Source organism: Nycticebus coucang, chromosome 15, assembly GCF_027406575.1.
Source record: "Nycticebus coucang isolate mNycCou1 chromosome 15, mNycCou1.pri, whole genome shotgun sequence".
Taxonomy (NCBI): domain Eukaryota; kingdom Metazoa; phylum Chordata; class Mammalia; order Primates; family Lorisidae; genus Nycticebus; species Nycticebus coucang.
Window position 1 is genome coordinate 17,859,746 of NC_069794.1, and position 14,609 is coordinate 17,874,354.

At 42.5% G+C, this 14,609-nt stretch overlaps 1 protein-coding gene across 1 annotated transcript in view; it reads right to left on the reverse strand.

The window, feature by feature from the left end:
- The window catches only part of GPC6 (glypican 6), a 1,175,593-nt gene that overhangs the window by 12,473 nt on the left and 1,148,511 nt on the right, over window positions 1–14,609 (reverse strand). The window contains exon 7 of the mRNA XM_053563821.1: window positions 10,953–11,089. Within this exon, the coding sequence (XP_053419796.1) occupies window positions 10,953–11,089 (137 nt within the window). The remainder of the gene's footprint in view (window positions 1–10,952; window positions 11,090–14,609) is intronic.

Genomic DNA, 14,609 nt, shown 5'->3' on the forward strand with positions numbered 1-14,609 from the left:
CTAGGAGCTAAATCTTTGGCAGTTTCACAGAATTATTTTTCTCAACCTCTAATTTCATATCATTAATATAGACTTCCTTGATTACATCTAAATATTATGGCTAATTATGGCCAATTAGAGTGGAAGAGGCCTGTGGAAATTTAGGAGGTGAACGGGCTGATACACTCAACATAGTGGATGGCCGCAGGCCCTCACTGCCAGACTCAGGTGACAGTCAGCTTCTGTCACTTGAGAGACATTAAACATGACTTGTCCCTGCAGGAATTTCCAATTGGCCAACCACAGCACCTGCCATTCTCAGCAGAGTCATTTCCTATAGTTGTGCACAGGCTTCCAGAAAGACCCTATTGATGTGTGAATGTGCTTGCTGGGAGCAGAGGCATGTTAATTTCTCAGTGTTCAGCACTGCTCATCATCATACCGTGTTGCTGTGTTGTTCTGCTGTAAGGCACTGCATATCGGGAGAGGGACACACATTCTTAAGACTGAATGTATTTGAAAGCCAGTGGATGTCTGAGATGTGTGCTGATGGAGTTTTCATGAATTCAAATGGGAGTTGAGGCAGAAATAGGTGAGACAGGATGCCTAAGTGCTGGCCTGGATTTCTTTTCAAAGTTCTAATACTTTCTCAGACTGATCATCTCCCAAGACACAATTAGAAGAGGGAGGTGAGAGTACTTTCAATAGTATTTGTTGCCACAAATGAGCTCCATTCCATACTCATCTCTATAGCAATTTCTAATTCTAAGCTGCTAATTCATTCTGCTTCAGCAGGTTTAAAAGTTTAACTCATCGGGCAGCGCCTGTGGCTCAAAGGAGTAGGGCCCCATATGCCAGAGGTGGTGCGTTCAAACCCAGCCCTGGCCAGAAACTGCAAAAAAAATAAAAAAAATAAAAAAAAAAATTTAACTCATCTAAGTACCTACAATGCTAATATGCATCCAAAATTCCTCTGTGCTGTTCCAAAATTTGAAAATCTCCAAGTGTTTTTACTTCAACTTGCTTGTTAGCAAGAATTCATCTGATCTGAAACAAGGCTAATTATAGTCCTCATTTATCCCACTTACTGTGAATATTAGTGCATTTTGCTGGAAAAATATTAATGTGTTTGAGGGCTACAGACTCAGACCCCACTGGGAAGATCACACAATGTATAGGATATTCACTGTGGTGATTTTTTAAAATTAAAAAAAAAAATTGGATTCTGAAATACATGTGGTTTCAAATAAAGAATTACAAACCTATTGCGTCAGTAATCTCTTTTAGAAATGTTCTTAAAATCTAAGTCTTAAACTTCATATACATTAGGATGGCTATTATTTAAAACAAACAAATGAAAAATTACAATTGTTGGTGAAGATGTATAGAGATTGTAATATATAATTACAATCTGCTGGTGGGAATATAAAATGGTTCAGCTGCTATAGAAAACAATATGGCAATTCCTCAAAAAATTAATAATAGAATTACTATAAGATCCAGCCATTGTACTTTTGGGCATATACTCAAAATAATTAAAGGTAAGAACTTGAGCAGATATTTGTACACCTCTGTTCATGGCAGCATTATTCATAGTAGTGAAAAGGTGAGAACTGGGCATTGATGGATGCACAGAGAAAAAAAATGTGGGCTAAACATACAATAGGAATATTATTCAGCCTTAAAAAGGAACAAAATTCAGACACATATGACAATGTGGATGAAATCTGAGGATATTACTCTAAGTAAAGTCAGTTACAAAAAGACAAATATATGATTCTGCTTATATAAAGTACCCAGAAAAGTTAAATTCATAGAAATTAGAATCATGGTTTCCAGGCCTGGGGAGAAAAGGGAGAGGGAAAATAGATTTTTAGTTTATTAAGATGTATAAGTTCTGTGGGTAGATGGTGGTGATGGTTGCACAGCCACAGAACTAGGAGATAAGACAATTTAGTTCATAAACTCACCCTAGAAAAAGTGCTAGATACCTCACTGCTGAATCACCTTTGAAGTAATCCCGTTGGGAATCTATTCACTGACACCAGAGCCCAGTCCACCAAAAGCAGTTTTGTAACTCTCTTTCTGGAATAGCCATTGGAGCTATCCTTGTACAGCATCCAAAATTGTACAAAAACAATAATGAACAACAAATACCACTCTGCAAGGCACCGTCATATATCCACATAAACACAGCTGTGAGACACAGATATACCAAGGTTATGAAACCTTACCAAGTTGTTTGTACAGTGCTGCCAACATAAGTGCAAGGTGGAAAGCTTGTAAACTTAAATTGTCAGACTTTGTACACTATAAAATGGTTAAAATGGTAAATTTTATATGTGGTATATTTACCACAATTTTTAAAGTTTAGGTTTAGAGTGTTACTTTTGTAAACTTACTGGTACCACATATACATGACTGTTTTCCCTTTCCATTTTTCCTAAAGGAAAATAGTATTACTCAAAGCTTTAAGCAGATTTATAAATCCTTAAGATGGTTAAACTAGAGTTGTCTGAAGCCTTGGGAACTTCACGAGCTCAGACACTCAGATAAGGTCAAAGGAACGTGAACTGAGTATGACCTGGGGCATCTGAGATCTCTCTGGGACCCACAGTGGGAACATGCACCAACCATCTAGCTACCTTACATCATTTTTCACTGTGGGATTCTAATGGATTCTTATGAAAATTAAGTTGTTAACATGGTTTCCCCAGATATAAAACCTGCTCCTTAGGAGGAGCTGACAGCAGCAGAATCTGGAGTTTTAAAGCTAAAATTCATGTACAGAAGGATGATTTGCCATGGCTTGTCCTCCAGCTGCGAAATGGTTTGGGAACTGTTTTGGAGGACACTCAGCTCAGGAGTTGCAACAGTGAGCAGAAGCTACACTCTTTGATGTGGCCTCATAATTCACTGGCAGGAGTTCTCCAACCCATCCTTTCTTGATAGCCAACTACATAGTGGATAGGAAAAAACATTCATGAGCCAGTTTTCAGGGCTGCTGAGTTGTGGGCCAAACAACATGCTCTCTTCTTCCTATTTGGAGCCATCTCTGCCCAGCATAGCTTCCTTTCCCCCAGGACAGTCAGGAATACTTCATGGGGTACCCCCTCCCATGTATGCCCAGGAGGAGAAGGGAGCATTTTTTTGAGTGCCAGGTTTGAAAGTTGCCAGTTCTTTTCTTAGAATTCCGACCTTCCCAAGGTGTTTGGCTTGATATCCATTTGATATTTCGCAGTTCAGGCACTTTACTCATGTTAAGTCATTTTACTGCCACAAAGCTTTGTGAGGACAATTCTTGCTATCCACATTGTATAGACAAGCAAGAGGCACGGAGAGGCTTCATGACGTGCCCAGAGTTCCCAACAGTTTGGCTTCAACTGCTGCACCAAGGGTTCTCATGTAGTGGTCTGGGGGAACTCCGGGGGGCTCTCATAACCCTAGTGCATGGTCCACAAGGTCAAAACCATGTTCATGATAATACTAAGAACGTGTTTGCCTTTTTGCTGTCATTCTCTTACCAGACAGAGATTGGTGCAGTTTTCCAGAAGCTACATGCTTGTGATAGCAAAACAAGAAGCTGGGAAAATCCAGGTGTCTATCCGAGATTGGCAAAAATGTGAAACAAAGGCCACTTTTTTCATTATTTTCTAATTTTGAAAATGTTTTTATAGGAAGATTTTATGCGAAGATGTGATGTGTTTATTGTTGTTTTTCAAATAAATCACTATATAAATAATTAAAAAAAAAAAAAAACGCAGCTAGAGTGCTTTGGGACATACTCTGCAAAAATACTAAAACAATATCGTCTTCCAGACTGCTGAGTCACAAAATGTGACAGATTCCTCCTCATCACACATCATTTCATCCTCCTTCCCTCTGCCTAGACTTATCCACTCCTAACTTGCTATTTTCCTTGGTTAGCTAATCTGCACAATGGCTGCTGCAAGTGACGGATCTATTTTCTAGATTTTTGTACTTTTCCTATTTCTTACAATTTACTGTGTTTACCTCCTGGCCTTGGGAAGGATTTCCTTGGGGACACAATATTTCTGTAAGGATCAGATGCCTTGAAAAACAGCAGAGGCTCCCTGCAAAAGCCACATTTCCAAGGGTCCAATTAATTTTGCCCGTCAGCCAGCTCCTTGATAGCCTCCTCCCAGAGGCATTTTAAAGAAAGGACACAGTGATAGTTAAACACTGGCTTACAGGGAGCAAAATAGAAAAGTTGTTTTTTTTTTTCTTTTTGTGCCAGTTTTATAGGAGAGAGGAAGGAGTCTGGAAATGACTGACTCAAGAACCCTGAAGACTGTAAAATAATTTATGTCCCCTCTGATAACCCATGTGCCAGTGGGACCTGGCTCTCAGACTGACTTTCATCTTTTCTGCCCCGGCTCATCTCCCATACTCTCCTTTCCTTTTTAATCCCTGTGAGTTTAGAAAAAGACCCCCTTTTATGGTTTAGAAGAAGTTATTGATGATGTTGTTTAATATGACTATGTTCTAAAATATCCAGAATCAGCTTCCATAGGAGCAAAACTGTGAGAGCCTATGTGAACACCACCCGGGCTTTACTTTTTCTTCTGCTGCCTGACACAGTTCTAACCTGTATACTCTGACCACATGAAAGTTTTATTTCCTTCACGGCCTGTGTGTTCCTGCCTCCCAACTAATCTGTATTTTCTAGCTCCTTTGTAGGTAGCTCATTGCGGCCACTGACTGCCCAGAACGCCCTCCTCCAGGCTGACTGATGACTGCAAACGTCCTCCTAGGGCCTCCAGCTTCAGCCCGTGAACTTTGGGAGGCCTAGATTTGTAACCTGAACCACGATTTTTAAATTTTTTTTCCCTTTGGCCTTCAAGATGATTATTGATTTTCTTCTATAACTTACTATCTTCCTTTCAATTCCTATTTATCTGAGGTGAGGCACAGTGTCGCTGTACCCGTGCCCATTTACCCCTGAGAAGTCGCTCAGGTAAGTGACAAATGACAAGAGGAGAAGTCACACCTGCAGACTCACTCTCCTGCCAGTGGACGGGCTGCCTGTCTCAGGTGATAGACACTGCCGGGAACTAGAAGAAAAATCTGTCATTAGCTCTTCTGACTACTAGGATGTGATTCTGAATACTAATCTCTGTGAACTGAACGTCTGTGTGTCTTCCAAATCCATATGGTGAAAGCTGCATTCTCGATGGGATAATATTTGGAGATGGGGCCTTTGGGAAGTGATCAGGGTTTAATAAGGTCATGTTGGATTGAGTGGAGTTCCCATGATGGAGTAAGTGCCTTTAACAGAGGAAAGGACCAGAGAAGGCATTCTCTCATGATCTTTCTCTCTCTCTCTCCCTGCCTAGCGAGGATGAAGCAATAGAGACAGCCAGCCTTAAGCCAGGAAGAGAGCCCTCACAAGAACCCAAGCTGCTGCCACCCCGATTTTGGACTTCCCAGCATCTACAACTGTCAGAAATAGATTTCTGTTGCTTCACCTGCTGTTTCCATGGTATTTTTGTTCCAGCACCCAGAGCTATGACACTAATCAAATCAAATATTGGGCCAGGATTTGAAGTCTTTGTCCTTGCCATTCATTACCATGGCACCATTTGAGACCAGAGGTTTGTGTGGACGTTGTCCTGCATCGTGAAGGCTGGGCTGAATGCCCTGATACCCGTGTGAAGTCTAAGCAATTCACTGTCAGGATGACTTCACACTTGCCTGTACCCTGCTGTCCCTAGTGCTGACATTGCCACGTGACCTCCCAGCCCAGCTGCTGCTGCTGCTGCTGCTTTTAATATAAAGAAGATCCCATTAAAGGAAACATCAAGGATATCTGTGAAGGCATCAAGAAAATAAAAAAATTTGTAACATTCTTCCTGAGGCTTTTGTGTGAATTGGAAAAGGGATTATCTTACTTGTGAATAGGGACTGACAGTCAGACAAAAACACAGGACTTCCACTCACACCTGAATTTCAGATGAATGACACATTTTTTCAAGTTTGCTCCTTTTGTTGTCCAGGATTTTTATGTGCTAAATCCGGCAACACTGCCTTAGAGCCTTCCTACCCAGTGTGGTCCCTGGATCAGCAGTAATCGCATCACCTGGAAGCTTGTGAGAAAGGTGGAATCACCAGATTCTACCCTAGACTTAATGTGTCTGTCATCTTGGGCTGCTACAACAAAAACCATAACCTGGGTGGCTGAAACAATACAAATTTATTTCTCACAGTTCCAGGGCCCAGGGTGTCCAAGACGAAGATGCTGGCGGACCCTGTGCCTGCTGAGGGCTCTCTCCTTGGTTTGCAGGGGGCCTCCTTATTGTGTCACTATGTGACAGAGAGATTATCTCTTGTGTCTGTTTTTATAAAGGCATTAATTCTATTCATGATGGCTCCACCCTTGAGACCTAATTATTTCCAAAAGGCCATTCCTCCAAAGACCATTACATTGGGGGGTTAGGATTTCAACAAAGAAATGTTTTTTTTTTTTTTTTTTTTTTTTTTAGAAAGTTAAAAAAATATTAAGGACTTGGCATAAAACAGTTATAAAATCATATGAGCAAGTATTTTGTGCATGCATAAGATTTTCCACCAAATTATTTAGCAAATTGGTTTGTTTTTCAAAATAAGCATGAAATTTTTTGGGGGGAGGCACAAGCACTAAATCAGAATCTGTATCTTATCTGTACAGATAAGAATCTATATCTTAAATCAGGACTTAGCCTATACACTAAGGTTCGAAAAGGGGTGTTTTGGATTATAAACTGTTTTCATAAATATTATCTTACACGTTGTTTCAGGGTTTTTTTTGTTTTTTTTTTTTGCAGTTTTTTTTTTTTTGTAGAGACAGAGTCTCACTGTACCGCCCTCGGGTAGAGTGCCATGGCGTCACACGGCTCACAGCAACCTCTAACTCTTGGGCTTAGGCAATTCTCTTGCCTCAGCCTCCCAAGCAACTGGGACTACAGGCGCCCGCCACAACGCCCGGCTATTTTTTTGTTGCAGTTTGGCCCGGGCTGGGTCCGAACCCGCCACCTTCGGCATATGGGGCCAGCGCCCTACTCACTGAGCCACAGGCGCCGCCCTTTTTTTTGCAGTTTTTTTTTTTGGCCGGGACTGGGTTTGAACCTGCCACCTCCGGCATATGGAGCCAGCGCCCTACTCCTCTGGGCCACAGGCGCTGCCCCTGTTTCAGGAGGTTTGCAAGGAAAGAGAAAGCGGGGGAAATATCCTCTTCACCACCTGGTCTCATTGTCAGAATGAAGATTTAAATGCTGATCGGGTCTTTGGTCACCCCTGCAATATTTTCCCGGCAAAGGGTACAGATCCTCCTACCCCACCTCCTGTTCTCAGACCTGGTTAGTGACAGAGGCAGAGGTGGGCGATGGTGTGATGAGTGAGGGGACTTGGGGATAAAAGTGGGTTCAGAACTTTGGGCAGCCCCTGCTTACACACCTTTGACCATGGTCTCAACACCACAGACTGTGCCCTGTGGCCGCCATATCTCTGGTACCCTTTTCTCTTTAAGATATCCTCAATGTCAACAGGTATCATTAAAGTAATAACAGCTTTTTTTGGAAAATAAGAAATCACTGGAGTAAATGGACATAGTGACTATGAGAGTCATTTTGATTTCAGGATCATTAAAAATTGAAAGAGGTATGTTTTTGAATCAAGGAAAAACATTGTAACATTCCTTCTGAGGCTGATATGACTGAAAAGGGGATTATCTCACCTGTAAATAGGGCCTGACAGTTGGGCTGCCAGACAAAAATACAGGACTGCCCAGATTGAGACATTAAGTCTGGGGTAGAATCTGAGTGAGATTCTGCATGTCTCACCAGCTTCCAGGTGATGTGATTACTGCTGATCCAGGAATCATACTTTGGAGTAGGATTCATAGCAAAGAGCTATGGAGGAGGATCCAGAAAGTAAACAGGAAAAATATGGGTGATGGAGACCTGCTTGAGCAAACACAAAAGGCTGCGAGGGAGGGTCCAGAAGAAGAATGTGGATGGAGGACTCCTCTGGGGAGAAACATAAACAAAGGGAGGTGATGTGTGGCCTGCTGGACACCTCAGCACAGAGGTGTGAGTTTGTAGCCTCTGGGCATGACAGTCTCTACTGAGCACCTCTGTTCTGTATCTATTTATACTTGTGGATAGATTTGTTTTTAAAGTAAAGATTCTGGTTGTTTTATTTGACATAGGTGATGAGGATAGTTTTTTTTTTCTATTTATGTTCTTTCTTTTTACAACCATTCCTACAAATGTAAAAAGCCCTGTCCTCTTAAAACTCATACTTCAGAAGTGGGAAAACATTATCCACATTATAAATTGATTCTTCAACTTACAAGCTAGTTCAGTAGAATTTCTTTTCCTGTCTTGTTTTTCTTTTTTGAGACAGAGCCTCTCATTCTCTTGCCCCAGGCTAGAGTGCCAAGACATTAGCCTGGCTCACAGCAAACCTCAAACTCCTGGGCTCAAGTAATCCTCTGCCTCAACCTCCCTAGTAGCTGGGATTACAGGTGTCCACCATAATGCCCATCTAATTTTTCCATTTTTAGTAGAGATGGGGGTCTCACTCTTGGTTAGGCTGGTCTTGAACTCCTAAGCTCAAGGGATCATCTGGCCTCAGCCTTCTAAAGGGGTAGGATTACAAGTACAAGCCACTGTGCCTAGCTAGTTCAGAAGAATTTCTTTAAGTGAAAAACTTCTTTGATGTGTTTCTAGATCCATTAAAATTTGGAAGAAAGTGCCAATTAAATTTAATTCAAGTCATTATTGGTTATCTATTTACTTTGCTAATATACATAAATTTGTATTATTAAGATTCCCTGTCAGTAGAAGAATTTTAAAAAGGAACTAAAGAAAACTATGAAATTGTAATTGTTCAAATGAATCACAAATATCCGACAGTCTCACATTTTAATACTACACTTATTATGTAATAAAAGATACACTATATTACATTCAATTCTGGAAAATTCCTACAAACTATTTTATTGCATTGAACTTGAAGATACCTATAGAAAGAGCATAAACTCATCCAATGGCTTCCCATTGATTGCAAGATAAAAATCAATTCTGGTTCCTGAGAACAGATCCAGGAGTTTCTCTACCTCTGTGGTCCTTTTCCTAAATCTGCAGCCCAGCACTGTGGTACCTGAAGTTCACAAATGCACTGTCTTCATTCCAGCCACTGAGCGTTTTCATGTGTTGATTCCATTTGGTCTTAGAGACCCCAATCCCCAGAGCCTTGCACAGAGCCTGGGACAGAGAGAATGCTTAACAAGGCTGCTGAGGGACTGGCCCAGAGCCTTGCACAGAGCCTGGGACAGAGAGAATGCTTAACAAGGCTGCTGAGGGACTGGCCCACGGACGCATGCTACAGAACTGTTCCTTTGTTCTCCTAACTTGGGGAGGACCGTATTCAGCTGCTGTTTATTTAAAAGGCAGGGTAATGCTTCCCCATTCATTTTCTTGGAGTTTCATCCTTTCCCCTAACCTTTCCCACAACCATTCTTTATATTTCCTTCTGTAAGAAACTGCATGTGCCCAGATACCCAGTGATCTGCATGACTATCTCTGGGAATGTGATTCAAAATGCAGCCTTCCTTTTAGCTGAGGCTGAAAGGTAAACACAGATGGGCAACGGAACAGCTCAAAAGCATCAAGCGTTTTATTCATTAGGCCCTCTGATCATCCCTACAGTGTCTTTCCTTAGAGTCATGAGGCCAAGAAACATCAGACCCTGTTAATTCACAGCTGAATCTGCCGGGCAAAGGTCTCCAAGTTAAAAAAAGCCAGACACAAAATATTAAGTTTTGGGGGGGGGTGACATGTTGTTAATATCATGATTAATTTCCTTCTTATAATCTAAGATTTGGATATTGATATTTTGGGCAACTTGAAATGGTTAGGCCTCTTTCTGTAGGTATTGGGTTCCTCTGGTGAAGATCTTTGTAGTCTGGGTAATGATATCATTAGCAACAGATGCTGAAAAATACAGCTTAGTACCTGAAGTACTGAGTAACAAATTACACCAATACGGGCCTCTCTCTGACCCCTGGCTTAACTTCTGCAGTTTCTTCTGAAAGTAATAAGCACATACCTTCTTGTCCTTTTACCACAGCTGTTCCTTATGCTGGACACCGCCCAGTGAGGCCCCAGCACAGACTCCCCTCTGAGTTCTCCACCTGCTGGCCAACCCCCCAACAACTCTTTGAGTCCAATTTACCAGCTGCTTTGCTTACTGATGAGGGCTCCAGCAGATTCCTCTCCTCCTGTCCTGCCCTGCTTGCCAATTTCCAATCAGTTTCTCTGTCCAGCTTCTCCACCCTATGAACACCCAGGCCAAGCCTGTTTCTGAGCTGAATCAATAAACTCAGGAATTCCATAGCGAGCGGCTGCAGCTTTAGTCCACAGAGCAGAGTGAGGACAGCAGCCAGCTCTTGTCAGGAGGTTCTGATGGGACTTCCTGTTGGAACCCTCCCCTTGTGTCTCTCTGACGTTCCCTTTTACCTTTCCAATGAACGTTTCAATTCTTGTCTTTTTTCCCCTCCAGGGGTGAAAACAAAATTACAGTTGAATTTACTTTTTCCTGTTTTACTTATGATGAAAAAAAGAGAATCCTGAAAATATATTGATAAAGAGGACTCTGGTATCTTAAAGTCAGCAAGCGAACATAAAAGTTTTGTGATCTCAGGGTATCTGTAACCTGGCATCTGTCACCATGCCTCCATCCTCATCCAGAGGCGAGACGTTCAAGCAAGGATTCCACCCTTAATGGCACCTTGAGAGTAAGAGCTCCTGGGTACCCATCAAACCTGTCACTCTCAACAGCTGTTGCTGAGGGATGACGTGCCCCTCCACCCTCAAGGGCTTTCTGCATCAACAGTCTGCAGAGTTGAACCGGGAGAGGCTTCCAGGGTGAATGCCATTCCCCCACCCTCCTGACTGTGGGGTCAGCCTCACCTGGCCTTGCTGTGCCCGTTCCAGCACTGCTCCTCGTTGGACGTCCCTGCAGTCACACTCTCATCCTTGCAGATGGTGTAGGGTAACGCCGACCAGACCTTTTTAGAGAGCTTCAATTTCTCTTTTATGTCGGTAACCTGACCAAGAAACCAAGGAAAGTGAGTGTGCATCCTTCTCAGGCTTTGTCCATTTCTACACAAGGATGTGTGTGACACAGGTGGAAGTTATAGTACCTGGGATGTGACCAGCGCTAACTTCGTCAGCGTTAAGGGGGAGACAGGTGCTGCAGGAAAGCCTCATTTCCTCCCCCCAATCTTCCTCTCACACAGAGTTCTCAGGTAGTTGGCTTTTTGATTTTCATCTTTTCTATCCTTCAGTCCTTTGAATTAAAAACTTATGAAGCATCCCACCTGGCTTTGCATCCCTCCCCTGGCGAGGACTCCTACAGTGAGAACCCTCCTCTAAAGACAGTCTTCAGACTTCACTGCCTGCATGCCTGATAAATGCACCAAAACAATGCACTAAGAGATAAACACTTTCCCCCAAAAACTACTTGTTTCTGCAAAAAATAAATGTGGTTTCCAATTTAGCTGCTGGTGCAATGGACAGGCCCATACAGCACGCACTTGGGTGTTGAACAGTAAACCAAACCCGTTTAACAATCTCTAGCACCAATAGAGAAGAGCCATCCTACATATGAGTTAGCATAAATTTCAGCCCTGTGGAGAGATGGCCAGGAGGATCTCAGTACCAGCGTCTTAAGTGTTTTCAAGCTCAGTACTGACTTCTTACCTATGCAAGTGTAGAGAGAGGGATTTAATGCCATGTGGCTCCAGAAGGAACATCTAGGTTTATGCAGTTACAGCTCTGATTTCCGCCTCTGTCTACATGAACATGGAGAACGTCCATGGATGGTGAAATGCATCTTTATTGGTTGAATTGTGTCTCCCTGCCCCCCAATTCATAGGTTGAAGTCCTAACCCTCAGGACCTCAGAAGGCAACTTTAGTTTGAGGTAGTTTCATTACAGAGGTCAACAAGTTGACGTGATTAGGATGAACCCTAACGTAATATGAGCAGTGTCCTTATAAGAAGGAAATTTAGACACACAGGCACGCAGAGAGGAAGATGCCCATCTATAAACCAGGGAGAGAGGTCTGGACTGGACCTTTCCTCACAGCCCTCAGAGGGAGCCACCCCTGCTGACGCCTTGATCTCAGGACTTCTGGAGGGTGAAATTCTGTGGTTTCAGCCACACAGTCTGTGGTCCTTGGTTATGGAAACCTTAGCAAATTAATACAGATGCAAAAACCATTGGGTAAACATTTGAAAGGGAACAAGGTATTTACACGCCCTAAAAGTACCTACCTCAGATTACTTAATAATTACCAAAAGAAAACTGGTAATCTTACAGCACAGAGACTTGGCAGGAGAGCTCCACCATAACCAAGTGATCGAAGTAATGGGACAAATTGACTCTGTGCATCTCCTGATGTGATGTGTCAAGAAGGACAATCGTTTAGGCTGAGAAAACTCATAACCTGAACATAATCATGGGGACACATGAAACTAACCCAAACCCAGGAGCATGCGAAAGACAGCTGGCCTGTCCTTCTCAAAGCGTCAGTCCTGAAGGACCAAAAAGGCTGGAGGGTGCTTTCCAATGAAGAACATGTTTCAAATTGTATATAAAACTAGCACATTGTACTCCATGATTGCATTTATGTACACAGCTATGATTTAATAAAAAAAAAAAAGAATATGAGATGTGCTGTTCCAATGCAGCCTGGATTGGCTGCTAGGTCAGAAAGGTAACTGCCTTAGAAGACAGGATTGAGATGATAGGCAACATTTGTGTACGGACTGTTAGATAACGGCACTGTGGAGTGCTACACACTCTGAACGTAAAAGCAGGCTGTGCCAATGTGGGAGAAGTCACACGTAAAAGCCACTGTAGCAATGTAGGAGAATGGCATGTTCTTGTGTTCTTAGGAGATACCAGCCGGAATATTTACAATTACAGGGGTATAATAATGGCTCAGCAATAAACACAAATAAATACATGTAGGCATAAAGAGAAAGAGACAGAAAGTACATGTGGGACATTTTTAATGATTGGTGAGTCTAGATGAAAAGTATATAATTTTTCCAAAAATCCAATTTTTTTTTCAAAATTAAACACGTGAAAAAAGAGCTTACATTTTATTTTTTGGGGGGTATCCACTTTGGTGTTCCTCACCTCCAGTAAAGGCTACCATCTCTAGGCCACTTGTTCTTACTCTTTTCAAAACAATCCTCAGAGAAAGAAATATGTGTTCCATATTTATCTCTGGTTCCAAAAACAATCACCATCTTCAGGACTGAAATCCTGGCAGCTGTATTCTGCCCCCCAGAAAAGCGGACCAAGAGTGAGCAGTCTCTTCTCTGCTTCTCTCCTCCTGAAATCCCATCTCCCTGCTGGGGGAATGTAAACCGGATACCCATATTGAGAGACTCAGAGGAAGAATAACATCGCGTGACGTCCCACAGGCCTCTCCTCTTTTGGTATTTGCAAAATTGAACTTCAGATGTCGGGCTGTTCATTGTTTAAATCAAACGCAAGCATGGTCTCCGTCAGGGTGCCTTCTCTGGCCTCCAAATTAGAGTCCACTTTCTGCCCTGCACGGCATCCCACTGGTGAGTCTAAGTATTGATCCCTCCAAACTCTAATCATTGGCTTATTTTTCTGATTCTCTTGGCAACTACATATTTCTCGATGGCAGGAATAGGGTTGCAGTTGGTCTTTATCCTTACTGCCTGCTATGGTCAAGTGACCAACATGCCCAGTTTGTCTGGAACTTAGGGGATTTTAGCACTGAAATGAGAAAGGCCAGGGTGAGTTGGTCACACACGTCTCAGCACACAGGAGCCCCTTGGTTAGTGCTGAATGAGATAATGGGTTGAATCACCCCATTCTATTACAAGGTGTTAGACAATACTGCTCACGCTGAACACCTGGGGTCACAGTAGTGTGTGCCCTTCAGCCGAGGGGGGAGGAGACAGCACAGTCGTAGTTGGCTAGGTGAGGACTTTGTCTTGACAATGGGTATGGGGTCTTCCCGACTACTCAGCACAGCGTGTTTTATAATCTGAACAAGTTCTCCCTGGCATGTCAGTACCAGTGTGTTTTCATTGTGCAATTGAAGGAGATAACAGCAAAGCCGCCGTGAGACATGTAAATGCTGTTTTAACATTCTGCACAGACACTGGCCAATTCACCTCTAGACTGTGATGGTGAGGCGGACAGCTGAAAAAATGGACACGACTAGCCCCTGTAAAAGAACACGCCTTTGATTCTAAAGTGTGTCTGAATGATGGAAGTTTATTCTTCAGTACCAGGGATGTTTTTCAATTTTCACACCATTTAGAAATATTTTCTCATTTCATTTGTTTATTTCATTTCTGAATAAGATACACAACTGCTTTGCCGTAGCCCAGACCTGAAGGCTTTTTTCTTTTCTTTTTTTTTTCCCCTTGAAACTTAAGTGCACACAATTGCGTACTAATCTTTATATTAACAAGTGCCCTTAGTACAAACGTATTACTGACAATAACAGTGAGCCCTAATTCATTAACAACAACGTGACAGGGTCAAACAATGTCTTTTCTTTGATCCCCA